Source organism: Excalfactoria chinensis, chromosome 7, assembly GCF_039878825.1.
Source record: "Excalfactoria chinensis isolate bCotChi1 chromosome 7, bCotChi1.hap2, whole genome shotgun sequence".
NCBI lineage: Eukaryota > Metazoa > Chordata > Aves > Galliformes > Phasianidae > Excalfactoria > Excalfactoria chinensis.
In genome coordinates this window covers 7,914,028-7,940,559 of record NC_092831.1, presented here as the reverse complement: position 1 = coordinate 7,940,559, position 26,532 = coordinate 7,914,028, and the positions used below count along the sequence as shown (strand labels likewise).

The 26,532-nt window shown below is 42.8% G+C and overlaps 4 protein-coding genes across 6 annotated transcripts; 2 read left to right on the top strand and 2 right to left on the bottom strand.

Moving 5' to 3' along the window:
• Positions 1-291: 291 nt before the first annotated feature.
• DTX3L (deltex E3 ubiquitin ligase 3L) lies at positions 292-5,292 on the bottom strand. Its single transcript, XM_072341243.1, has 5 exons — positions 4,788-5,292; positions 4,464-4,684; positions 2,399-3,916; positions 1,782-1,999; positions 292-1,295 (listed from the first exon to the last, which is right to left on the bottom strand). Exons 1-5 carry the CDS (start codon positions 5,200-5,202, stop codon positions 1,226-1,228), a joined length of 2,442 nt encoding a protein of 813 aa, XP_072197344.1. The 5' UTR covers positions 5,203-5,292; the 3' UTR covers positions 292-1,225.
• Positions 4,807-11,223, top strand: PARP9 (poly(ADP-ribose) polymerase family member 9). Its single transcript, XM_072341245.1, has 10 exons — positions 4,807-5,057; positions 5,427-5,462; positions 5,783-6,600; positions 6,722-6,949; positions 7,032-7,247; positions 7,979-8,042; positions 8,589-8,963; positions 9,343-9,491; positions 9,778-9,952; positions 10,370-11,223. Exons 3-10 carry the CDS (start codon positions 5,791-5,793, stop codon positions 10,672-10,674), a joined length of 2,322 nt encoding a protein of 773 aa, XP_072197346.1. The 5' UTR covers positions 4,807-5,057; positions 5,427-5,462; positions 5,783-5,790; the 3' UTR covers positions 10,675-11,223.
• FAIM (Fas apoptotic inhibitory molecule) lies at positions 10,081-17,334 on the bottom strand. 3 transcript variants are annotated; one of them, XM_072341247.1, is made up of 5 exons: positions 17,245-17,334; positions 16,011-16,146; positions 15,408-15,636; positions 14,249-14,298; positions 10,081-13,261 (listed from the first exon to the last, which is right to left on the bottom strand). In XM_072341247.1, the coding sequence occupies exons 2-5, from the start codon at positions 16,119-16,121 to the stop codon at positions 13,112-13,114; spliced, it is 540 nt and encodes a 179-aa protein (XP_072197348.1). In that variant the 5' UTR covers positions 16,122-16,146; positions 17,245-17,334; the 3' UTR covers positions 10,081-13,111. The 3 variants fall into 3 exon arrangements, with proteins under 3 accessions (XP_072197348.1, XP_072197350.1, XP_072197349.1); XM_072341249.1 differs by having other exon boundaries at positions 10,113-13,261; positions 17,237-17,325; XM_072341248.1 differs by lacking the exon at positions 17,245-17,334 and adding an exon at positions 16,758-16,920 and having other exon boundaries at positions 10,372-13,261.
• Positions 17,335-17,355: 21 nt separating this feature from the next.
• On the top strand, positions 17,356-26,384 carry CEP70 (centrosomal protein 70). Its single transcript, XM_072341246.1, has 15 exons — positions 17,356-17,695; positions 17,845-17,968; positions 18,279-18,459; positions 18,737-18,906; positions 19,967-20,026; positions 20,717-20,816; positions 21,188-21,276; positions 21,837-21,911; positions 22,471-22,570; positions 23,206-23,376; positions 23,559-23,705; positions 24,159-24,327; positions 25,140-25,254; positions 25,708-25,787; positions 26,178-26,384. Exons 1-15 carry the CDS (start codon positions 17,551-17,553, stop codon positions 26,237-26,239), a joined length of 1,788 nt encoding a protein of 595 aa, XP_072197347.1. The 5' UTR covers positions 17,356-17,550; the 3' UTR covers positions 26,240-26,384.
• The last annotated feature ends 148 nt before the right edge of the window (positions 26,385-26,532 follow it).

Sequence of the window (26,532 nt, the reverse complement as noted above, 5' to 3'; positions counted from 1 at the left end):
GGGCTTTACAGCACACTATAGCTACTACTTTTGGTACCTGCACCTTTCCTAGCAGTGCTGATGTTGCTCCTCCATACTTCACAGGTGCTCCCTGAGAGGTCAGTGGAAGAGACCACCCGAATATCATCCATAACTACTCCAAGAGAGTCACTCTCTTGTGTTCCTTGTGCCAGACCTCCAATTCTTTTGCTAATAGCTTCCCAAGAGTATAGTTGGGCTATTTTTAACCCCTCAGATACCATCAATTCTCACTCAAGAGGAGGGATATCTTCTATTGAAGAATGCAGTGGTGAGCAGGTGGTAATCTGATTTATTATGCACAATGGCCTACATCAATAGTGACATTCATCAAAGATCACAGCTACATCAGGTAAAACCTGTCTGTCTTCCAGCAGCACAAAGGCAATTGGCAGCATACTCAGACAGCAAAAATAATGGCAACACATTTTTTATGACCGAATTTAAACCACTTGTTGGGAGCAATGGGAAGAATAGTGTTGTTACACACAAAGCTGACTTCAAAGTGATATTTAAGCTTAAATACAACAAGAGGCACAGAGACAGCCTCATTACCAGAGGTGGCCATAAGCACTGTCACCTTCCTTTTGCTCCAAGGAGGCTCTCCAAGCATTCAGCATTTCTGGACACGGTTAACAATACAGCAGCAGCTGCAAAGCCCATCACACACCATTCTCAGTGCCAGACCACTAATGCCATTTCTATCCTGGAAAGGAAAAACAGCAAAAGGTGGTGGCCATATACAGCTGATACTGCATCGCACGCATACAAATCCTCCAGCATGTAGGTTACATAATGCCATCCAGGATGACGTTATTTGGCGGGACAAAAGCTAGTAATGGTTTTGTCAGCTCAGCGGTCAGGCTGAAGGCTTGTGGGAAAAAACACAGATCAGATTCACTGGTAAAATGTGAGTAAGATGCACAGTGTCCTGTGTGATGAGTGCAAGTATGGATGCTGGACTTACTGGTCCCAAATTCTGTAAGGTAGGAAGTATACAGGGAAGCGCTGCTTACAGAAGCGAGTCATGTGCAAAAGGAACATAGTTTGATTAGAAAATATTACTTTTCTTAGCTCACAGGGAAATACAAGAGACTTAAGTGTAGCAGTTGAACAGACCAACTTCTCTCTTCGTAGTGCCACAACAGTAAAAGAACTGCTCCGTGTTGTGTTATCGCACTTCAGAGTTGACGGCTGGTACATTTCTTCACTCAATTCCTCTTGCTTTCAGTTCTGATCGAACCCTCTTCAGATAATCAGGATCAGGGTAACCAAACCTAGAAGAGGAAGAAAAGAACGACTTGGGTTACTTGTACAGAGGGGCACTGGGCAGCCCTACAGAACCTGCTCATCAAAATGTCTTAAAAGAATTCACAAGCTTTATGTACGTGCTTCTCACTGTAGAGAAGACAGACCCCATGTTACAGGCGAGATAAGTGGCACAGAAAGGGTAAAGCTAAAAACCTTCAGCTCGTTGCCACTGTTATCTTCTCAGGCCCATCTTCATTCCTTTTCCCCTTCTTCCCTTCTCCAGGGGTCTGGGTCTGTGGGTCCCCCACCCCAATTAGTCACAGAACCAGGCCATAAAACATTGATAAAGCATTATAAAGGCTTCCACAATCACCGTGTAAGAAATAATCCATAACTGATAAGATTTGCCAGCGCCACTGAAAATCTGAACAGCCTAATGAAGAAAAAATACGGGGAAGCCTTCCTGCTACCACTGGCAAGAGGTGTAATTAATGAACATGAAGACTACTTACTTCGTTGGTCCGCCATACATGGAGGTTTTGTGGTGAATATCATTCCATGTGATAACATCCTCCGCACCAGTAGTACGTGAATTCCCCACTGTGAAAATCAGTCTTTGCTTAAAGGCTCTTCTGAGGAGCTTCAGAACTTCTTGCCCTTCCTCATTGTCTGGCAAATACGCCTTGCGAGTAATTCCATAGTAAGGTTTCCCCGGGTTTGGATGGTTCTGCTGTTTTATAGGAAAACAAAAGAAGAACACTTTGTCTATCACAGATCCTTTGAAAGCGGAAATCGCAATCCCAGCTTCTGCAGTACTTTCTATCTCCACCTTTGATCCATTCAGGACACAGCATGATTTACGTGATGCTGCTCCACAGATTGCAGTTCAGTTATTCTGAACATGCAGTTTTCAGTCAGGTATCTCATTCCTGCTGCATACAAAATGGAAGGCTATCGGTTTGATCCCTACGTTACTTCACTGCACTTAAAATCACTGACCCCTTGCAGACTTGTACAGAAGACAGTAATGTCTCTCCAGCACACGTGTGACATGACATAAACACTGAACTTTGCACTCAAAGTTGTGCTGGAGGGAAAGTATGTTTCATGAACCTCCAAATATACTTACAGTTTGAATACCGCTCTGCATAACGTATTCAATCTGAATAGTACCACAACTGGGATAGCCTGGGAGGGGTGTAGAAATCCTTTTAAAATGCATCCTTCCCTCTGGTTGGTCTCCTTGCATGATCCCATAGACAGTGTTACAAACAGGACAAGTTTGCTTGTATTCCAAAGCTGTTTCGATGCAACTTTTGCAGAACTCATGTTTGCACTTTGGTAGGATCGCTTTATCACTAATTGTCTCCATGCAAATCGGGCACTTATCATCGGTGTCTTCTGTCTTTGCCTTAGCCTGTTCCGTGGAAGAATAGCCACTCTTTTGCCTGGCACCATATTTCTCCCACACTCCTGAAGCTTCCTGGTTGTTGAGATCAGAGGACAGCGGTGTCCTTTTCTCAGTCTCTGAAGGGTCCTCAGCATTAAGAAGGTACATGATGTGCCTTTCAGCATCATGGAGATGTTTTGGTAAACCCCATAAAATTAATTTGTCGTCCTTCTTCTTAAGTTTTACACACAGGCTTTCCAACCGCTTTTCATCCAGAAGCACATTTAATTTCCTTTTCTGGTGTTCTGAAAGCCTCCAGCTGAGCAGTTTTTCTCTTAGCATTGCAAAGGCATTCTGAAATCTGTCAGTGAAACTTTCAATACAATGTGAAAGCATATCAGAATTTTTCTTCCTAGGCTTAAATACTAAGAGAACCTTCTGGCTACCTGAGCTGCCCATCTTTTCTATTACAACATCAAAGCTTTCTTCAATGTCTTCAATTTCTCTTCTTAACACAGGTTCCAACAGCTTAAACACAGAAGCATCAACTTCAACTCTGTCCCTGTAGGCGTCCAGTTCAGACATTCTGGCATCCTTTTTATCTTGGTTGTTCTCTTTTTCCTCTGCTAGAAATTTTTTGGCAGCCAAAATCTCATTTCTCGGTCCACGGAGCAGCAATTGATTATCTTCCTGTTTGATGAGAAGATTAGTAAACTTAGCGTTTAACTTCATTATTGTCTCATTCAACCGGTAACTGTTTGCTATGGGAATGTCTTCCTGTGCCACATCTTTGGCGACCTTCTGGAAAGCGTTGGTAAAAAACTCATTAGCTCTTTGTATTAACGAAGGACTCGTATCAGAAAGGAAAGAGATGGATGTGTTTCCATCGTAGCGATCTTCACTTTTTATACGCACTCCAAAACGTCTCTGCATTTCTTTCATCTGTTCTTTGCAGGTATGACAGAAATATTCATAGATAGCTGATGGAACTACAAGCATATTCATTTCTTCAGTACTCAGACCATCCTCATCTTCCAAACCTTTCTTACTTTCAGATTGCAGGTCCTTGCTTGCAAGGATGTCTTTAAAGTAACAATAAGCTTTTTCGATATCTGCATAATCTCCTGTCAGTTTCTCAGAGCCATCAGCACCAGGATTTCCTTCTCTTTTTAAGTTTGGACAAATAATGGCAATTCTCTCCCTCTGCTGTTCAGTGAACATACTGGCATTCAACACTGCAGACACTGTAAGAAATATCTAAAGAGAAGACAAGAAGATGTCAATATATATATATGCTTTTTTTCCCCCTAAGGTTCTCAGCTTGGTGCTTCTGTGTTCTATGTAAGGAAAAGCTTGGTGCAACTCTGCCTGGGGCCAGATTAGTACTGACAAACTTGTACAGTGTTTCTTTGATGTCAGGTATACCAAAATGATGTACATGTAAGTAGTTAAAGGCCATTTGTTGCGCTACAAGAGCAGGTTTAGTGTAAGACTGAAGTACTCCGCCATAGCGTTTGAGGTATCACAACTGGGAGCAGTCTTTGGTGTGCCAAACCTGCTTGGGCCTTGTTTTGGGAGTGATGGTGCCAAAACCACACCGGGGAACGTGTTGACATGTGGATGTGTTGTGGCAGAGCACTCCAAAGTTGCTCCCTGCTCCCGCTGTATTGACAAAGCCATCAAGAGCGATGTGTGCTACGACATGCTGCAGTGTGATGGAGAGCAGCCCTGCTCGCCCATCCCTGCAGGCCATGCAGGACACCAGCAGGTCGGGCGCTGCTCCGCACAGCGCTCCCCGACGTACCTTTTTGGTCAGCACTTCTGCTGCTCCATTCTGCTGTCCCTGAGCTGCCCGCAGCTCCGCAGCTCTGGGCGGGGAGAGCTGCTGGGCTTGGCCGCGGTCTGCCTGTACCGTGGCCGGGCCCTCCCCCTGAGCCCCTGCCTCGGGCCGCAGGATGACGACCTTCAGCTCTTTGCCCCCCAGCTCCAAGACGTGATCCGAGCGGGACTCCACTCTCTTCTTATCTGCATTGCGATAAAGCCTCATGAGAAGGGCTGCGGGAGCCGCTGACCCACTCACAAGATGGTGCCTCTCGGCGGCCGTGCCGCACCCCCCGCCCTGCCCTACCTCTCTCGTGCTGGAAGTACACCCGGTAGGTGCCGCGTTCGGAGCCCGCCTGCACCTCGCACTCGCCGCCCCCCGAGCGCTTGGGAGACTGGAAGTAGCTCTGCAGCTTCAGCATCGCCTTCTCGCCGCCGTCGGGCGCGGGGCAGAGCCGCACCAGCAGCGGTACATCCATGGTGCCTCCCGACCGACGGCCGCTTTCGCTTTTACTTTCGCTTCCCGCGGTTCCCCGCCCCGGGCCCCGTTCCACCAGAACGCAGCGGCGGCGCTGAGGTAACGGACATCTACCCGGTAGAAGCGGCTCGGCCGGTGAGGGCCGAGCGGGCAGAGCTGGGCGCGGGGCGGCGGCCGGGCCGGTGCCGAGCGCTGCCGCTGAGCGCGGCCGGGGCACGGCAGGGCCGGGCTGCAGAACGGCCATCGAAGGCCGCTTCCGCTTTTGGGGGGTGCAGCCTGAGGAGCTTCACCTGCGGGCGGGAGGCGGTTCTGCCTCCCCGTTGCCCGGTGGAACTCCTGGGCTTCGGAGCAGCGCTGCTGCCCCGGGGAACTGAAGCCGCCCGGCTCCCCGTGCCCACCGCGCGGCTTCTGGCGGCGAGGACGGGCGCTGCAGTGTAACGTGTTTTCTCGGTGCTGTTTTTGTGACAGAGCCAACAGAGAGCCCAGAAGGCAAGAGCGGTGCAGGTAAGCCTCTCCCTTCACCTTATGGCTAATGTGTTTCACTGCAAACTGCAGCCGCGATTGCAGCTGGAAGGCGTTGGCACGGCACGGCCGAATGCAGCACACAGGGACCTGGACAGGTTCGAGCAGCGGGCCCAGGAGAGCTGCGTGAGGTTCAGTGAAGCTAAGGGCCAGTACCAGCGGGGGGATGAAGGGTCTGCGTGTTCTGATTGCTTTGCTCGGTTGTGCTTCCTAAGCCTTTAAAGAAGGGAGACGAAAGATCAGACCGTAAAAGTTCTGCCCGTGCTTTACTGGATCTGACTTTATATTATGCTACATCCTAGGGCCAAGAATGGATGAGCGCAGCGTGACGATCCCCATCAATAAGGATACTTATGAAGTTCTTAAGAAGAGAGAGGTCGGCCTACGCAATCTTGTTTACAAGAAGTTTGCCTGTACATTGACCTGCACGGAACAGGCTGCTGAAATATACAGAAAAGTATTAACACAGGGAATTCAGCTGTCGGTCTATAAGGATGATCTTACAAGACACAAGGCTGACGCTGTGGTGAATGCAGCTAATGAATTCCTAGAGCACACAGGAGGTCTCGCTTTAGCTCTGCTGAACGCCGGAGGGCCAGAAATAGCAGAGGAAAGCAGAAATGTTATTAGGAAATACGGAAACGTCCCAACTGGCAAAATAGCAGTGACAGGGGGAGGGAGGCTTCCGTGTAAGAAAGTAATCCATGCCGTTGGCCCAGTGTGGTACCCGTCGGCAAAGGAGAAATGTTGTGTTCTACTTGAGGAAACCGTCCTGAGTGTTCTGAGATACGCCAGTGACCCAACAAACAATATCAAGTCAGTGGCCATCCCAGCAATGAGCTCAGGGGTTTTTGGCTTCCCGCTTAATTTGTGCGCTCAAGTGATTGTCATGTCTGTAAAGCTATTTGTTGAGACCACGCCGAGCTGCCTCAAGGAGATCCGACTGGTGAACATCTGTGAGCGTACGGCAGCAGAAATTAAAAGGGCATGTGAGATGTTTCTGGGTGAAGGCAGCTCGCTGCAGGAGACTGCTCCAGCTCCACTAAGCCAGCCTGTAGCTGTCATCAGACACGGAAACGTTCGATTGCATATCGTAAAGGGACACATTGAAGAGCAAAGGGTAAGTCCGTCCTGCAATGCAATGAATGCAGAGCTGCCTCCAAGTCTCTGCTGGCTTTGGAACCTCAGAGGATAGAACACGTGTTGTGTTGGTCCACTCAGTTGTAATTCTTTCCTTCCAGACGACAGCTATTGTTAGTTCTGTGTCTTCGGGTGGCGAGTTTTACTCTCAGATCTCAACACCAATGCTGCAAAAAGCAGGTCCAGCTCTTCGGGAGGACATCCTGTCTCAGCTGGGACATTTCCACTATTCTAAGGAGTTAATAGTAACCCAAGGGTATAATCTGCCCTGTGAGCTCGTACTTCACATCATATGGCCACAATTTAAACACAAGGTGCTACTGTGCGAGGTGAGGATCGGTTAGACTGGATATTAATTGAAGACTTTAACATGGAGCGATGTAAGGACTAAACCGCTTCTTTTTCCTGCAGCAACTGAAGGAGGCAGTTAACAGTTGCCTGCGCTTCGTTCAGGATTATCCATCGCCCTCCATTTCCTTTCCAGAAAAGAACTGGTCATTGATGCTGCCCACGGCTATGGTGGCAGAGACCATGATTGAAGAGGTGTTAGATTTTGCCAGGAAATACCCTGAGAAGAAAATAGAGGTGCAGTTTGTCCTTTGCCCAGGTGACGATGCTACCTATCAGGTAATACATCTATTACTAACTGCCAACAAGATGAACCCAAAATAACTGTAAAAATATCCCAGCAGATGACTGCAAGCTAAAATAATGTGAATTCCATGGTATTTTTCATGTGTGAGTGGCTATTTCCTCAGCAAACTATTTGCCTCTCAGCAAGAGATAATAATCTTCACAAATATTTCTTCCTCGCTGATCTGTCATCACTCTGTATGGAGAGAGAGCTCTGAATTTGTCACATCTGTCAGCAGTTTTATAGCAAAGAGTCTACTCTTAACTATGCTAGTTAGGGAGTAAGCACATTCATCAGTACATTTCTTCAGTGGATATTTCTGTATCTATCTCTGTCTATCTAAGCCTCTACCAGAGTAGGGCTTCTCAGACACTTCCATGAAGGGGAGCAATGGGGTAAAGGAAGGGGGGGATAGTCTGTTTTTTAAAGCTGGGTAAAGATTCATTAACATTAACCTGCAAGTAATGCAATTATATCTGCTGTGATTCTGTGAGCTCCACATACACCAGAGCCACAGGGGATTGGGAAAGGTGCTTAAATGCCTTACCTTAGGGGACTTGGAATAGCAGCATTTGAATAGTCAGCAATAGAATTCTGGTCAAAGCTGACAAATATTAGCTGTTAATGTCACTTCAGAATTCCTTGCAACTGCAAACTGCTTATCTAACAGATTTTTGAAGAGACTAATAGGTTGTAAACTGCTCCTAAACTTTTCTCTTTCAAGATTTTCCAGGAAAAAATGGATTTAGCTGCCAGCAAACTGGAAAAGAACAGAAGTGATTATTTGAGTAAGTAAAGAACACAAGGGGCATTTCAAGTGAATGAGGTCTAATGGTCTGAAACCACATTCCTTTAAAAATAATTTAGTAATTGCATTAAGCATCACCAGCAAAGGAGAAGTTGAAAGCATGCGAGAAACAGTGCCAAGACACGAGTCCTTTGGCTTACTACCTCTGGGTTTCCATTATAGCCCTGCTTTTGGCTAGGACCTTCCTGGCAGTCAGTGGAGTTGATGACTGCATGTGCTAGATCACCTTATGGCTGTATTTTTAGTTCAGGGACATGAAGTTGTTCCGTCAGGTTGGAGATGAAATCATACACAGTAATCAAAGTGACAGATCCGCTGTAGGAAGAGTTTGAACAGAGAAGTCATGCAGTCACTCCAAACATAGCCATGTAGGATATGTATGAATAGTGTATGTACCAGTACCTTCTGGTATCTGACAGCCTTTTTGAGATCATAGGAGCAGAATGTTTCTTGCACTGCACACTTTGGATTACGTATAAGAATTTGTGATGATGGCACTTTAAAGTTCTTCGCTCTTTCGTTCCAGGTACAGAGTCGAGCAGTCAAGGCATAAGGGAGACTGCAGATAATAAACTGGCCATTGAACTTCAGGGGAGGACACATTTTGCATTGAAAGCAGCAGAATTGTGGATCCAAAGCTTGATACAATCTGTGGAAAGTCACTCTGCCGCCATAGAAAACAACTACATTTTTAGTCTTGGTACAAAGGAATATGCAGAACTATCCCGAGTGAAATATTCCAGTGTGTCTGTGTCAGAAAAAGTGACAGATGGGAAAGCAAGCCTGGAATTTCATGGACCCCCAGATGCTGTGATTGATGCAGTGCTCGCAACTGAAAAATTACTGCTTTTAGTGCAAAAGTATACTACAGCCAAACAAGAGGAACTGCTGCAATTAATGGGTGTGTAAAGTCAGTAAGTGATTAAGCAAATAAGCACATAAATAAGGTAAATTAAGCAGCAGCATATACCTGTGTATTGCTGAGTGGACAGACATGCATTCAATTCACACATACTGAACACTAGTTTAACTGCTGATAGTGCCATACTTTCACCATACAAGCCCTTGAAAGATCAGTTCTTAGCTTTCTGCCTTCAGCAACTCGTGGCAACAATATTATGAATATACAGTTTCCTCTCAACATTAATCTCTGGCACTACTTTGAAGAACGTTTAACATTCCTTGTTCATCATTACACTACCAAAAGGAGTATTGGAACCTTCCACCTTGACTTGGCTTCAGCTATTACAGTATCTAATTTATTCCTTATTTGTTTCCAGGCCAACCAGAACCAGTTCAGCTTTCAGGAGGACACCCTGACAAGACAAACACTGCTCAACAGTTCCAATTACTACAGGTTGACTCACACCTTCAGGCATTTAAGGATAGACAGAAACAGTTTGAAAGGACGGGGCTTCACATCCTTAAGGTAAATAAGGTATACGTGGCAAAATTAAATCTCAACTGATATACCTGAAGTAACTTACTTAATGCAAGTTCTTAAAACATATATTAACTGCTTTCAACTGGCTTCAATGAGAGGTGTTGGACAGTAGCACGGTTCTTTCTCTGGATTAGCTGCACACTTCAGATACCTTACTTGCTTTGTGTTCAATGCATACAACCTAAATCAAAGGTTCTTCCATTGAAAAGCATAGCCTGAACAAGAGCACTTGCACGTTTCATGGGTAACTGTCTGCTTATTTGTGTTACAGATTGAAGAAATACACAATCCCCTCCTATCTGCTGCATTCCAACAAATGAAAAAAAATCTAGAAGAAAAAGGAGTTACCTCCAAAGGATCCCACAAGTTATACCAGCATGTTCCTGCTCAGTTCTGTACCCTGGTGTGCCAAACTGGATTTCACAGAATATACTCTCCACCAACAGGTAATGTAACTTGCTTTGACATCTTTAATCAAAACAAACAGTGACTGACAACTGAAGTTGGATTAAAATCAGAAATTACGACTGCGCTACACAAGAACCACTTCTAACCAGCATTAAGAGCCTTATGAGCTTACTGCTTTCTGTCCTGACACTGCAGTCAGCAAGGCTCTGGGAAGATAAATCTGGATTCCTTTCTAGCCCAACCGCTGTCCACAAAATTGTTAACGTATGCATAACGCCACGGCCGAGTTTTACTTTGTTGTAGCAGTCTTTAAAGAAGGCCTGAATCTGTATTCACTTGCTGCAAACATGCATTCAGCAGCCTGAGGAGAGACAAACTTTCAGTTCTGCCACCCCAAGGGAGACAATTGTTAAAGACATTTTTTCCTAAATTTTTTTTTTTTGTTTTTTTTCCAGACCAAAGATACGGAGCTGGCATCTACTTTAAAAGGAACCCAAACAGCCTAATTGAGGATAATGAGAAGGAAACAGACTCTAAAATCTATGTGTTTGAGGCTGATGTGTTAACAGGGTTATATACTAAAGGCAAGCAGTCTTACATTATACCACCAGCAGTGGAAGGAGATGCCAGTACATTATATGACAGCTTAGTAGATGATGTAAGCAATCCTAACACCTTTGTCATTTGCAACATTCTTCAAGCCCTTCCATGTTATTTGCTGACTTGCTCCTATGTGAAGGAGAGTCCCATGGACCTCTGAGGAAACCAGCAGCATCCTGAGGAGAAATTAGTCAGAACTGTAGCTCTTGGGAAGCCTTCCCTCAGAACAAGCTCTACTGCTTAGATTTTAAGAGGGTGCTCTTGAAACTGGTAACAAGCTGTGACCTAAGGACCTCTTGGCAGCTCTGAAACAGCCTTGAGCTGAAACAGCCTCAAGCTGATAACATTAAGGAGATTAGAACAAAGTGATCTAGAATTAAAAACAAATTGAAAGCATCATAAAATAGTTTATATGCCTTATACTTTTCTTAGCATGTGACTATATATTATAGGTTTGCATTTTCTTTCTTTCATTGCACGCAAGAAATCAAAGTTGGTTTGATTCTTACATTTCCGAATGCACCATGATGTGTGAAAGCATCAGGTGAATGCTGTTTTCCACCTCAGGATTTGCTGCTCATTAAAGTTACGACAAGCGTGAGGCAGTTCTTCAAGATTTCTAACAATAGTTGCTATTAGTTTTTATTAGTTAAGAGATTCAAAGCAGTATAGATTTGCATATTCAAAATAAAAGAGTACAAATAACACTATCAGCTTATCTGTTATTTTTCCTCAGAGTATTTAAAGATGGGACTTGAGCCATATTTGAGATTTCCCAGTGCTGTTCAATTTTTCTGAAAGGCTACCACGCAAGTAGAGAACTGGTTCAAACCACAACCCCAAACTGCTCTCACGCACTGTAGAGATTATTTCAACCTTACTGTGACTAGGTACGTCCACAGCAAATGCCTAAGAGCTATTATACTAATTTCAATTTAAAAGGATGCAGTCCAGCCCTTGGGTACTTTAAAACTTTCTGTAGAAAAGCCTGAAATTATGTCTAGTGTTAGAAGAGTTTAAACCAAATCCACTGTCTGAAACTAGAAGCTATTAGCAGGTTTGCCATTTCATGATTCTGTGATTTGTACAATCCAAAGCATTTCAACCCACTACTTACAGCTGCAACTGAACACCTCATCTGGTTCTAACAGCGGCGTAATGCAGAAATAAGGGCTTGTCAGTCAATATCAGGTCTGCTTTTAGACTGAAAAGTCACGTGCAGTTAAAACAGTAATTATCTGGGGAGAGAGGCCTGCACAAAACTATTAAAAAACCCCCATGAGATTGTGCTAACAGAGCTGCTGAGCCTTAAAACACAGATATGATCCACGTTTAAATAAGACTTACAAAAAAAAATTGCTAACGAGTTCCTAGCATGTTTGTATTTTACTTGCAGTTCCTAAAATAACATTCATAATGGTCACAAACCCCAAAGAAAGTAAGTTATAAAAGCCTAATTCTGAGGTCTTAAGGGAAAAAGTCTGAAGTGAAAAAAGCTTTTTGGACCACTGCGAAATGCTACTTTAAACCTAATGCAGTGTTAAGCAGGCAACGTGCCTTCCCCACATGTGAGCTTCTAAAAACCACCTGAGGCAGCTGGAATTACAGAAACACAAGCATTCCATTCCTGTCTCAACTTTCCCTTTAGAGCAATAAGTTCTTCTTCTCCAGTTCTACATTTCCTTATTCACACATTATTGCCAGAACTGCCACACGTTATTTCCTACAGACAGTCGCAGATTGAAGGTTAGAATACATAGAATACGTTCTCATTTCAGCTTGCTTCAAGAGGTTTCGTTTTTTAAAGGAGGCTCATGACAGAAAACTTCTTGTTCTGTTGGGTGGGAGGTGTTTAAAATCAGCACAGAACTTCAGAACAAGCATCATTTCAGAAAACACCTTTAGGATTTGTTTGGCATAGCATCTCACCTTTCCTCCTGCTGTGAATAACCAACAGTTTTCATAGCTAAGTAAAATTTCAATACAGTTACACAAGGACTGGTAAAAAATATATTTCTTTAATAACCTTTTTTATTAATTTATGTAACTAATTTCCTAACTGCATCTGAAGAACATTGGAAGTACATTTGAAAGAAAAAATACGGAGATTTTTAACAGCATTCTCCAGTGCTCAGCATGTACTCTCTCCCTCTACATCAAGAATTCAGTATTACTGAATATTTTGGCTTTTTTTCCTAGCATATAATTTTCCTAGCATATAATTTCTACTCAAGCTCACCTGCCTTCTCTGCACTTAGTGATACAGTATTTCCCTATGTAGCTTTTTAAAAGCAGGAAATGTAAGATGTTGTATTTACTTACGTCTATCTGGTCCTCAAAAAGATGAATTTCATGTACAGAAGCTAGGAAATGAACCCAGCACAAACCTGATGTACCGTGTGTTCTACGTGTAGTAGAATAGCTCAGCTGGAAGGAACCTACAACGATCAGTGTGTGCAACTGCCTGACCACTGCAGGGCTAACCGAAAGCTAAAGTGTGTTACTGAAGGCATTATGCATATGCCTCTTATTTAAATAATTACCACAGTAATTAAAAGTACCTGATCTGAGTCCTACAACAATCAGTTAACTAGAAGCTACACCACAGCCTCTGGAATTTCTCTGTCATCCACAATAAGAGTGTGAATAATTCCTTCCTTTCGTTTTCCACTACTGACGGCCTTAATGTAACAGCTGTGATCACCAACACTGAAGTGAGTTTCAGTCCCATCTTCTACAAATTCACCCTGGAAAAAAGGAGACAAGAATAAAAACAGATGCCCTTTTCAGTAAAATAACCACTAAGAGCATCACAGTGTTTTCAGGTCATGGTCACTTGTAGCTCTCATCGTTACTGCAGCCATAGGCAGCTGCTGAACAACAATGCAGAGCTTTGGATTGCCAGTTAAAGAGTTTCAGTTTCCAAATAGCAACCAACTTTTCACACTGTCAGTTCATTGGTGCCCTCTGCAGCAGGATGAACAGATCCCCAAATTGAGTACATGCTATGCAGTTTAGATGCACAACTCCTAACTTCCTCTTTGCAGTTTTGTTTATCTAACTTCTCATTCTGGAGTTTGCATCCATCATAGTGCCACCTCCAGTGAGAAAACACACCCTTCAGGGGTGAGTAAGCCTACGTAGCACGCATGATGAAAACCTCCATAAAATGAAAAGCCATCAGATATATTAAGATTTTAAAGTGTCGATCTGCTATACATATTAATGCAGATGTGACAAAAGTTTTATTTGCTTCAACAAGATGAACTAAGCCCAAGGTGCCTACAGATCATCTCTAAATGGACAAAAAATCCACCAGCCATTAAAGAGCACAGCTGTTCAACTGTCAGTCACCACTAATGTGAGCAGGTCTGGATGAGGTGGCTCTACAGTCTGAATCAAACTTGAGTCCCCCCACTCTCCTGAGCATTTTCTCACTAGAAACCTGGACAACTGACCCAGAAGGTTCATTTGTCCAAAAAGCATAGCACTGTATATTCTTATATGGACAGACTTTTGGCATCTTCAATGGTAATCCAGGAGACAAAGCATTCTGTTGATAAATACAGTGAAGAATGGATCAGCAGCATACAGGTCAAGGTATACCCCAGACCCAAATGACACGACATACTCCTTGCTGCAGCTCAGTGAGCACGTCACAGATAAGCACTGTGGCTTACTTTGGTTACATTAGAGACATAGGCTATGAAAAACCTGTAGAAATGATCACATACCGCTGTCTCCATTTTTTTACCATTGCACCACACATCCATCGTGTCCTTTTCTGTGAATGAAAGAAAAAAGAAAAGGTAGAAAGGACTCTCCCTCCTCCTCCTACTTAAATAGGAGGAGTATTTTAAATAATTATATAAATAGTCTTTTAAATAATTATGAAGAGAAGGATAGGCACTGAACCTGCCTTTCTTTCCCCCCAGCATCTTTATCTCAGGGCAGTTCACTCTGTCCTTGGGCTCAAGAAGAAACCACAGCCCAGTGTGTCTCGTCCCCTTGTGTAACCATATAGCAATACCAAAGCGGAAGTTTCACCACTAAATGCCATAGACAAATTCCTCAGTGGATCCCTTCCTCCCATCTTCTTGTAATGTACTTTGGAAAAGGGGGCAGAGGAAAAGAAACCTTGCAACTGAGAAAGCATGAAAACATTATCTGAAGGTTATAGGTTAAGACCACAGTTAAGAAGCAGTGCAGAAAACAGCATGCTGATTAATCCATCAAAAAACAAAGAGTGACACCAATACACTTCTTTTCACAACTCCTTAACTTTGGCTTATGGTTTGTAAGGGAAATTCCAGTTACTGAGTTAATAAACAACAGTGCTGTATAAAACTACACACAGGTATAAAAAGATTACCATTTTTCTGCCCGTCTTTGGTATCTAATTCCAACATTCTCCAGACCACATAGGGTTTTATGCTGCAACAGTGCTAGCCACTCGTAGCAATTGGACAGACCAATACCATGCGAAAGGCATTGCAATAACAGTGTGATGGTGGAAGAAATAGCACAATAAAAAGGTGCTCTAAAGGAATAAGATTGCTCACCCAAATCAGAAGATTCCAGGTTCACAGGGGAAAGAATCACTGAGAAGGCATCTCCAGAAAGAGATCCTTCCCCAGCGGCAGTCAGCCCTTAAATGAGGTCCAAGAGAGGTGCAGTCAGGCTCTACCCTTTACGGTTGTAAGGGTGAGCTGCCCTCACCTGTGCTCCCAGGGCTGACCGAGCCCTTTCCCCAGGTGTTCCATCAGTGTTTCAGGCCGTGACTCAATAGTTCCAATACACCACTGAACTATGCTTTCTCTTAATTACCAATTACTAAATGCATACAGCTACTTTTTGAAAGCAGCAAAGTGAAGTCATTCAGTATTTACTTACCCAGAACAATTCTATAGTCTGTACCACCCAAGCTCAGTACCCAAGTATTGGTTGTTTTTGACCTGTTCTCCATATATTTCTTGAGGCTTTTTCCATTGATCTCCAAAGTATACTCATACGCAAAGCCACTGACTGCATCAATGTTAATAGTAGCTCTTGTTTTGGATGCTCCAACAGTGAACGTTTCTTTACCCACCAATTTAAACATCCATTCTTTTCGTATTTCTTCCTGTAGATGAAAACACAGACAACAGGTATTAATTGATAAACCTGAGAACGTGTTTTAGTACTTCAGAAAAGTGCACCAGAACTCAGGAAACAGCTCAGTAATTAACTGCCTTTTTTTCCTGCAGGTACCAACATGCAATGCTTTGTAAATACAGAGCACCTCTGCCCAAGGATGGCAAAGCACTTCACCATACTCACAACTGTAACTGAGACAAGATATGATGTTGTTCATTACACGAGGCAAAGTTAGCCAACTGAATACACCTCACTTGCACGTAGTAGTCTATTGTTTGTTCTGATGACTTCTGTATGGAAATGCACTTATATAATCATATTATATGTGAATGTTGAATGTTGAGCATATAGAAATTTCACCTTTCCATCAACATAGACAACACGCTTTCCTGACGTGGTCCCGTGCTCAAATTCAATTTTATGAATACCGTCACTTAAAGCTACTTCCCAAACAGCCACCAAATCTGTCATCTTCTCTATGTGGCCGTACCGGGACCTATGGAAACACCAACAAAGTCAATTAATTGTCACTTAAAGAATTCAAATACTGATGGCTACAGTTCAAAGTATAACTGCTTTAGGGCAAGCAGCCATTTACAACTGCGAAACAAGACATGAGAGAATAAGATTACAGTTACTTGCACATTCTTGTTTTAAAAATCATTCAAATATGGCAAAACATCACAAAAGCAGGCAGGTAAGCAGGCTCGCTCTGACAAACACCATACAAACCATACCTCTGGAGCTTCTAGTTCAGGGGGCAGTATAGTTTAAAACCGTACATAGGATTCAGATGTTCCTTGCAGGTATTTTTTGGCAGGCTTTAAAACGCAGCATTTCATTTGCTCTCTGAGTAACCCCTTCAGCCTTCTGAACTTGAGAAGTAGTTGTAACAGATAAACTCATCGCCTACTGATTCTAACAGAAGTATTACCGACGTTCATTTGGGAATGCAACTCTGCACACACAAACACACACAGAAGAAGAAGTCTGGAAAAGATATCCTTCCACTTAGAACGTGTTTAATGTTTGGTACAGCCATAAACGACCACTGTAGTGGGGGATATCTTTCCAAAGGCAATATGCCCTGCAACTCTACTGTTTTACCTTACTTCTTCTTCACTGAGGGTAACCTCCTCACGTGACGCCATAGTAAACAAAGGGCTTTTAATCCAACCAGCAGCAAGAAAAGAAGAAAAGCAGGATAGCAACCAGGAATGCTGAGAATGGATGGGACTAATGGATTTGTTTGCTGTGATACAAACATCATTTTCTGTACACTAATTGGAGCTCCATTCAGCTGGGAGGGAACCACACACCCGCATTCCACGAGCATCACTACCAAAGCCGCCAACCAGGACTCAAACCGCCTCCAACATCCACTCAGGCCCCTCAACTCATCCTGCAGAGAACTTACAGCCACAGCCTTTATTTCTGCATTACTCCGCCACGTTCCCTCCCCCAGCACTCACTGCCGACCGCACAACCCCTCACACCCACACACAGCCATACACAACCCCTCACACCCACACACAACCATACACAACCCCTCACACCCACACACAGCCGCTCACACCCCCGCCTACCCGCCTGCCCCGCTCCGGCCGCGCGGGTCCCTCCTCCCCTCCGCCTCAAGATGGCGGCCGCCCGCCTGCCCGCCTCCCGGAGATGACCGTTACCGCCCCAGAGCTCAGAGCCCGCCCTCATCGCTCGCTCGGCTGTTTCCTTTCCTTGCCTGCTCTTCCTTTCCTCCGGCGGCTCGCTGTGACGGAAGTATCGCGGTAGTGACACAAAAGGGCGCCGAAGCAAAGCAGACCGTGTCCGGCTCCTCAGATAGCACAAATTCGGCTCGCTGCACCCTTCTAACAGCGGTCCGTATGAGCGTCTGCGTGCCGTTTGCATGCCGACCTTCAGCGCTCAGGTTTCTGCCTCTTCCCAGCTGCAGCAGGAGGAAGCGGAATGGGAGACCCTCAACACGCTGCTGTTACGCCATGGAATGGTGCCCATAAACATCGCGGCGTCCCCGGGCAGCGGCAGCGCTCCAGGTAAGGAGTGCTGATGGTGGAGGTTCTTTGCAGCAGAGCTGAAGTCATGAGGCACTGCTGAAGCCATGGGTTCCATACAGTAACGGTGATGCCATCTTCAGGTACCAAAAGCTTTTGGTTAAGGCGTTGTTTATGATGTGTGCTTCCAGACGTGATTGCTTTGGACAGTCAGGCCTCTCTGGGAATAAGACTTGCATTAAAAACGTTATTGGAAGACACCGACCGACAACAGAAGATGATGTATGGACTTATGGAGTCTAATCGTAAGCTTAGGTAAGGTGCTATGAAGGGAATTTGCAGGTAGTGCAAAGCAAAAAGCACTGTTGATGCCCATTTTCTGTCACATCCAAGGCCAGAGACCTTTTTCTTGAGACTTTTGTCCTATATGCAGCAATATTGGCCCAGATCTCCTTGAGCTGTTGTCTGAACTGCATCTGCTCCCGCTTCTCATAGCAGCATATTTCCTATGCCTGCTGCTGCAGGCTGTTACTGGGCACCATCAGATAACATTTGCCAGGCCTGTGTTTCTTTCAGTGCATTTAGCAAAATGAGTTTAATTTCAATCAAAGATTTGTGTTTCTAGAGATGAGGTACGACAGGAACGAAGTCGGGCATCTCGACAAGAGGAAAGGGCTAATGAATTGGAAAACGTGGTGGAAAGCATTAAGACAAAAATCCGTCAGCTGGAAGATGAGACAATAGCTAAAGTTTGCCAGCAGCAGAATCAGGTCAAAGAACTTCATAAGGAACAACTGGATTCACAGGTAACTCAGTCTGCAGCACTCCAACTTTTAACTACTTTTGAAAGCTCACATGGTCCAAATAAACACGAGTCTCATGTCAAGCTTCGTACGCTATTTTTTAGCTGATTTTATGTTTTACAACTAATTTTCTAGTAATAAATTGGAAAAAATATACGAACCCTTCTTCCACTGGCTGTTTGGTTAAGCTTCCTTGGGACCAAGCGCCAAGTGTGAGTTGGTAGAGCACCATCTCCAGCTTGTGAGTTCATTTCAGAACGCTCCTATTATCACTTCACAGGCAAAATACCAACAGCAGCAGGAAAAGCTGCAAGAACAGGAGGAGATTATTGCCCGTTTGCAGAGGGAGCTGTGCAAAGCCGGGGTGGAGGAGCAGCAGCGTGTTGCCACTCAAACCAAAATGTTCTGCCAGTTTTGCAAGAGAGCTCCCAAGTCCCTTCTAGATCAGCAGTAAGAAACTTTGTTATATTGGTGAATGACTTGTAACGGTAAATGAATAAATGGATTTTAAAGTGACTGTTCTTGATACTTACATGGGAAAAAAAACAAGTTGGAGATCTTAGTGCAAGCTGAACGAATGCACAGCAGAAGGTAAAAGTTCCCAGCCTCTTTATCCACTAGGTGTCAGCAAAGAGAGCGGAATGGTTTATTCTGGAAACTGCATCTAGCTACAGTGATTTTGTTCTGGGACTTGCAACATTTAGAATGTAAATTTAAATAACAAAGTAAAAAAGCAACAACAACAACAAAGTCAATTCGGGAAACCAGCTTTTGTGACTGCTGACTGCAAGCAAACTCCAGGCACTTTGTGCATGTCCTGCAGTAACTGTTTTTCAGCTATAGTCAGAGACAGCTGATAGCTTCTAGGCCTCAAGTGGCTGTTGTCTTACTGTGCTAGTGTGTCTTGGTTTGTCCAAATCTGCCCAGCATGTTTACCTAGGATAAATTTGAGAGGGATTGTGTGTGTGCCTCTCACTGTTTCTTGTGCCCTCATTAAACAACAAAAAAAAGAAGCACTGAGATTGGTTCCCTGCCATTTCTCACCTGTATATACAAAACAGAAAATCTCAGAGTGGTTCAGAAGGAAATGCAGTTTCTCACCTGTACGTTTCTCAAAGGCTTTATTTCCTTGCAGCCATTTCCTTAGAAAGCACTTGTAGTTTCTCTGGAAGTTCTTAGGCTGTGTGTGACCTGTGCTCGTATATCACCTCCAATGGTCCGTGCAGCCCTGCAGCTTAAGACTGTGCCAGCTTGTTAAGCTTGCTGGGTGAACATAGCCACGAGATGGAAGGGCTGTCAGAAGGATTTAGCTTTTGTCTCCTCTTGAGTCATTTTGCCACTTTTGATCTAACAGGCAGTTCATGTCTCTACATTTCGTTTTTGGAAAACTGCAACTGATATAAGGGAAAAAACAGTCACTTTTGAAATACAGTGCGGCTGTGTAAGCTATCCTGTTCCAATAGGTCGGTAACTATATCTTAAGTTCAAAATACCATTTTTCCTTTTTCAGGTTTCTTTGTCTAATCGATTATTATGAATCTCAAATTAATCAAATGAAAAAGGAGCTACGGTGAGTCTCAGCTAATGCCTCGTGGTCCTACTGCTAGAAGTTTTCTTTCTCCTTGCTGTTCTTAAAGCTTGAAACGGGAGATGTTCTGTTTTCTAGATGTCGCTAAAATATAAGAAACAGCCAAACACTGTAATAGTCTTGGAAGTTTGGATTAATCCTGGAAATTTCTCTCATAGTCTGAACAGCTGCTCAGCCAGGCAGTGCAGCCAGGAGGGTGTTGTATTTAGACACATGAGCTATAATCCTTTGTTTGTTTTTCCACTTTCCCTTTTGTAGAGGTTTACAGGCAGCACTACTGCGTTAGCTATGCTCAATTCACCCATTTCCTAAAAAGAAAGAAGGAAAAATAAAAAGGAATACCAGCTTCTCAGCTCCATCATATTGCTTACATGATCCAGAGAAACAAGCAGATAACTGAGAGACATTCCCATAATTTGAGATTGTTATCTAGAAAGCTGAAATTTGATTTGCTGGCACTGTAATTTCTCCTGAGGAATAAAGGTACTCAGTATATGAAACAGCTTTGCTGTTCCATTATTCACTGAATAGAGAAGACCAATGACAGTGTTTCTATTGTGATCGTAGTTCAGTGCATGGAAATTTTGTCACATGTTCCTGCAAATTAAACAACCTTAGATCTTTGTGCCAATTGAATTGCAATAAGCTGAAACAATTTATTTTCCCTAATAGGCAATATAAAAAAGCTGAAGATCATATACAGAAAGAAGTAAAAAGCAAAGAAAACTTCTTAAATCTAGATGCAACTCCAAATTACAGAGCACTGCTCACGGTATGGAACTGCTAAGAATAAGTCCATGCGGATCACTTAATGGTAACCCCTGAAGAGCCACACAAAAATGCATATGTGTTTGGTTTCTGTCTGCTTGTTTTTGCTTGCAGAGCTCATAAACTCTGTGGGCAGCATTCACTCTCTTCATCTCATTATGCAAAGATTTAGTACTTTGCTGTAAGTTCTCTGCTTCTCCACCTGTGGGCTATACAGCAGGCTCTTGGTCTTAAAGAGCTCTGTTTCCTCACCTATGCTGTCTTACAATGTAAAGCAAATGGGAGTCTTTCTTAGCACCTGACATGCTTGAAAGCGTTCAAGCTTGTTGATTACGAATGAATGAAATAAAAGAAATAATACAGTGTTTGTTGCAGTCTTTTCAGAATCAGCTTGTTGAAACAAAGGCCAAGAATGAACAGCTTTTGCTTGAAAATACAAATCTCAAGAAAGATTTGGAAACAAGGTGAGAAAGTGTACACATTTTTAAAAGCACGTCTCTAGGCTTTGCTTCACAGAGAAGGAAACTGAAAGCGCAGCAACTGTAAAAGCCTAGTGTCAAATCTGCCTTTAAAATCCATTCATAAAATAATTAGCATTTTAATAGGGCAACAACAATCAGCCTTTCCTTCCTACACTGCTAATAACAACAGCTCTTAGTGTACACTGTATTGTGTTGGACAACCGCATTGCTATTTACACTTCACTGAGCTAAGGAAGGAACAATGTGTGTGGGCAAAATGGTTCTTTCCACTGTGGTAGCATTACTGCCAAGCCTGACTTCCACTTAAAACCTGCTGGACAGGGTAGAGAAGCAGGTGGTTTTAGTAAGAAAGTCTGAGCCAGCAAAATTGGTTTGGGTGCTATACTATATCACAGTTATTGCCACACGTAATTTGTTGTAGAATTTCATTTCCAGAATGAAGTTATAGCACTGGTAAAGCTTTCTTTCTTTTTTGCTTGGCTGAATTTTATAGCCATCTTTCAATGCAAGATAGATAATGTGGTACATTTTCTTTCCAACAGACCAACTGCACAGGAATTAAAACTTTACAAGCACCGAGTGAAGAAACTAGAGAAAACTTTAAAGAAAACTACCCAGTAACTATTTTTCTTCAGTAACTTTCATGAATTCTCTGAACTACATAAAGGCAAAGATGCTCTGCAACCAATCACATAGATAGCAGCTTACAAAGCACGTACCTTATATCACCACAGTCCCTTGGAGTCTGGATCATGGGCAGCAAATGCTTCTGCATCTCCAAAGATACCCTATGAATCTCTGAAGTGGTGGCATGGCGTCCAGATTGGTGCACACCACTGTCTCTTGGTAGTTCCATTTTGCCTTTTAGGATTGGAGTGTTACCACAGCAGTATAGGCAGGACCAATACTTAAACAGAAGTCTAGTAATGACAAAGTGTCAGCCTGGAATTTCACTTAATTATCTGTGTGTGTGTGTACTGAATACTACATATTTTTAGCACTATACATTATCTGAAAAAGATGCTGCTTTAAAAATGTTCAGTTCTTCATTTTACATTCTATTTCAGTGGTCTTTTCATTCATGCAATGGGTGTGATACAGTAGTTTCAGACTGAAAGCCATCCTACCGTACGTATTTGGCCTACTGGTGACCTACTGTATGTATTTGGCATGTAGGTCTTCAGGGAGCAGTACCAGAGAAGGAACAGAAGAAAAGAAAGAACCCGAGAGTACTACAGAAGATCAGCTGCATGCAGTTTGCCAGCAGTACTTACAGGTATGCCAGCTTCATTGGTACCATGCGTATCTAGCACTTTCATTACAAAATATGAGCCTTATTGTGTAAACTGAAGCATGCTCTTTTGAACTCTGGAGGAAAGCCCTGAATGTAATGTGTAATGTTCTAGCTATAGCAGTTGATGCAGGCTACCTTAATGTAAACTACTTGAAGTTACAACAAACCAGAGACTAGCTTGGCAAATCAGTGATTTAGCCTGAGTTCTCATCAGGATGGAGGACAAAGATCAAGGTTCTATAGAAGACATTCCTTTCTGTTATGGTTTTAAGAAGTACTGAGGAGATTATAGCTTTTCATTTTTCCTTAAGTAAAGAAAGAGCAGATATAGTAAAGCTTAGCAAAATATAAACTGTGTAAGTAACAATGTTGTGAGGAGATAAACAAAATATGCCCTCCATGGGAAGTCTACATGCATTACTTTTACTTTTCTTCTACTTAGTATCTTTTTAGATCTTTGAATCTATGACACATGGAATGCCTCTATAAAAGTCATTGATGGTAACTTAAACATTAAATCATAACTATTTCTAGTAAATGACTGTGACTGGTGGTGAGGGAATTTATAATAAAATGCTTAGTTTGAGTAATAACTGTTTTTCTATCTATTATTGAAGGTGTTGTCCAATATCGACTCTATTATACGAAGTCCAAGAGCTCCTCCGTTAATATACAGGCGCAGTAAAGGGCCAGTGCAAAATTATGTTAAAGAGAATGGACAGGAATGTGGATTTGAGCACCTCCCACTCACTATAGAAATGTGGGCAGATCAGCTAGTGGCCCTAAAGGTAACACACTCTCACACTTAGCTTTGTATTCCTCTTTTAATCTGTTGGAGACCTCACGATGCTTCTTTATCCATTGTGGGGTGTTCTTGTGCTTTAGTTTGTGTTGTTGTCTGACCTGCTGTTAAACAGACAGGATATTTAAGCAGTTACTACAATGAGCTGTTCCCCCTCTGTTTTAAAAGGATTTGCACAGGTCATTGAGAAAACTGTCTCTGGAATTGGTACCCTGGCACACTGTGGATCCACAAGATAACATAGAATCCATACGAGTTCAAGACCTTCAGTTCATAGTAGATGCAGTTTTAGAAGAAATAGAAAACAAGGAAAAGGTAATTCTTCACACGATTAGACTTCTGCATTTCAAAGCCTTTTGGGGTTTAAGAAATAGCTGTGGGAAGAGGTCCAATTCTCCAAGACTACTTTCACATAATGGATAAATTTACCCTGGGGAAGACTGCTTTAATCAAGGTCATTTGACCAACCATGAATTTGCCTTGCCCTGTAGTGCTAGGTATTATCCTGTTCCATCTTTTTCTCAGTCAGCATTCAGAATACCTAAACAGACTTAATAAACATCAGCAAACAAAGCTGCAAAAAGAATATTGTTTTCATAAGAGTATTTTTGGCTTGCTGGATATCTCTCTTGAGATTTAAGAATATTTGAAATGCCTCAGTTTAATAAGGGAAGTTAGACTTGTTTTAATTTGTGGACTAGCTTTAAGAACGTCTCGTGGTTAAAAGAAGCAACAACTTAGAAAAGTTACCCTTTCTGCTTCCTGCAGAACAGCCAGACACCATCCTTACCAACACTGTATGCAATAGTCTCTCACTTCCAGAAGCTGTTTGATGTGAATTCTCTGAATGGCATTTACCCACGAATGAATGAGGTGTACACAAAACTTGGGGAACTGACCAATGCTATGAGAAATCTTCATGAGCTCCTGGAACTAGGTAAAGGCTCATCACCTACCACTTGTTCAGGCTATTTCCAAAGGAGAAACTTTGTTTTATCAGCACTGACTTATTAATTCTCCTTTATCAATTGAAACATAAGGTTTTTTGTTCGTTTGTTTTAAATTGTTTTGGAGTAACAAACTTTGCTCTAGAATTCTCCTCAGTAACTCATTCCAGGATAAGTATGTTCAGTCCTTAAGAACAACCCTTTTACAATCCTAAAGGTTTACTTGTTCTTTTAAGTATTGAATGTCAAGAACCAAGTGCCTCCAGTAGTCAGAGGCCTGTGTAGTCACTTCCAGGTACCTATTCATTCTCTTCTGGTTTTGCACTTCTGAAGAACAGCAGCTGCTAATCTTCCCTGAGCTCATGGGTTTAGAGGCTTGGATGTGCTGCAGGGTATACAGCCAGAGGGCAAGGCTCCTGAACTGCTGAGGCCTTTGAAGCCTGGTTCAAAGAGGGAAGCAGACTTCCTGCCTGCCACCACCAACAGGAAATGAAGAAGCTTCTCATCTCCCTAGTAATTACAAAGCAATGGAGTTCAGTAGACACCTTCTCCACAATTAGTTCCTCTGAAACTGAGTGAGGAAAGGATAAAGAACCTGGTACCTTTTTACCTTCCATCATAGTAGCTAAAGCAGGTTAAAACAAGCAAGCAGAGCAAGTTCTTGCTGCTAACAAAATATCAGGGAGCAGTTCCCTCTATGATAGATGAAAGTTGAATTGAATCTGGGCACTTGTAAGAGTTGAATTATGTCTTCTTTTCCTGTTATAACTCTTTCCAGAAACATGAAGTCTATGTTTTCCAGATAGTTCAGCTCCACCCACCGTGGTGGTGGATACAGTTGGGAAACTGTGTGACATAATTAATGAGAATGTGACTGAACAACTACGGCGGCTTCTGGGGACCCAAGACATCCACAGGTATTTAGATCTATTCCACTGGCAACAGTTCTGCAAACACAAATCTTAAGGACTGACAGAGTTGCCTTAGACTGATACTGGAGGAGACTTCTATCCTTTGCTACAGTCAGCTGTAGGGGTGTTCTTAACATTCTTGCCTCCACCTCTGTAGCTCTTATACTACCTGGGTGGCTGATATATTTAACATACACAGGCTGCTGCTCCAGTCCAAAAATTACATGGCACTGTGTAAGGAGGAAAATATATTGGGCAGAAACAGTGAAATCAAAGATAATCTGACTTTTAACAGTTGTTGGCTTCAGGTTTCAGTACGTGAAGATGCATTTTTGGTGCAGGTGCATTTATATACACTAAGTAACAGTAGTTTCAGAAAACAGTGACAAAAAAGCCAAGAAAATGAAACTTAATATGTTCTTATAGTTTTGAGGTAATGGTCTTACTTACAAATTTCAGTATCATCAATAAGCTAGAAGAACATGAATGCTTCTTTCCACCGTTTCAAGCTCTCATTCAAGATTTGCTCTCTCTTCTAGGTGAGTAACATTCGCATGCTGTAATTATCTCCAAGACAAAGGTCCCTCCCAGGATGTTAAATAGCTAACACACTTTGTTTACTCCTGGTGTGCAAAAAAACACAAGGAAAGCGTGAGAAAAGGTGCTAACCCTTGCCTTGCTCTCCTAAGAAAGCAACTGAAATAATGAGGTTTTCATTGAAAATGGGGCCATTTACATTCAACCATAAAACTTATAAGCTAAAATAACGTTTTTCTTCCCCCAAACGCATGAAGAGGTTTGAGGAGTTTATTCCCTGCAGTAGTTTTTTGCTCACTGGCTGTATTTCTAACACTTAAGCTAGAATTTTGATTGAACTTAAAGGTGTTTTATATACAACTCATACAATTCTGCTTTTCATTCTGTTTCAGAGATCAATAACCTGGATGATATTTTACCTACTGTACGAAAGCTGAAATTGGTAGCTAGTTAAGAGTTAGTTTGGTCTATCCTGGGAAGACTTTACCTGTAAGGTGGCCTTGTTGGTTCACATGTCATTACAGCTACCTCTAACCTCTGTTATCTAATGAACAGTTTCTGACTTTTTGATATAAATAAAAGTTTGTCTTTGCCATTGCATTCTTTTAGTTTCTCTGCATTCTTACACTGACCATGAAACAAGAAAAATAACCACAATAACCTGTTCTGTCCTGGAGAGAGGACCAATATATACCATATTGATCTAGGAAACTGAAGCCAACACGAAAGCAAAGACCACAAAGCCAC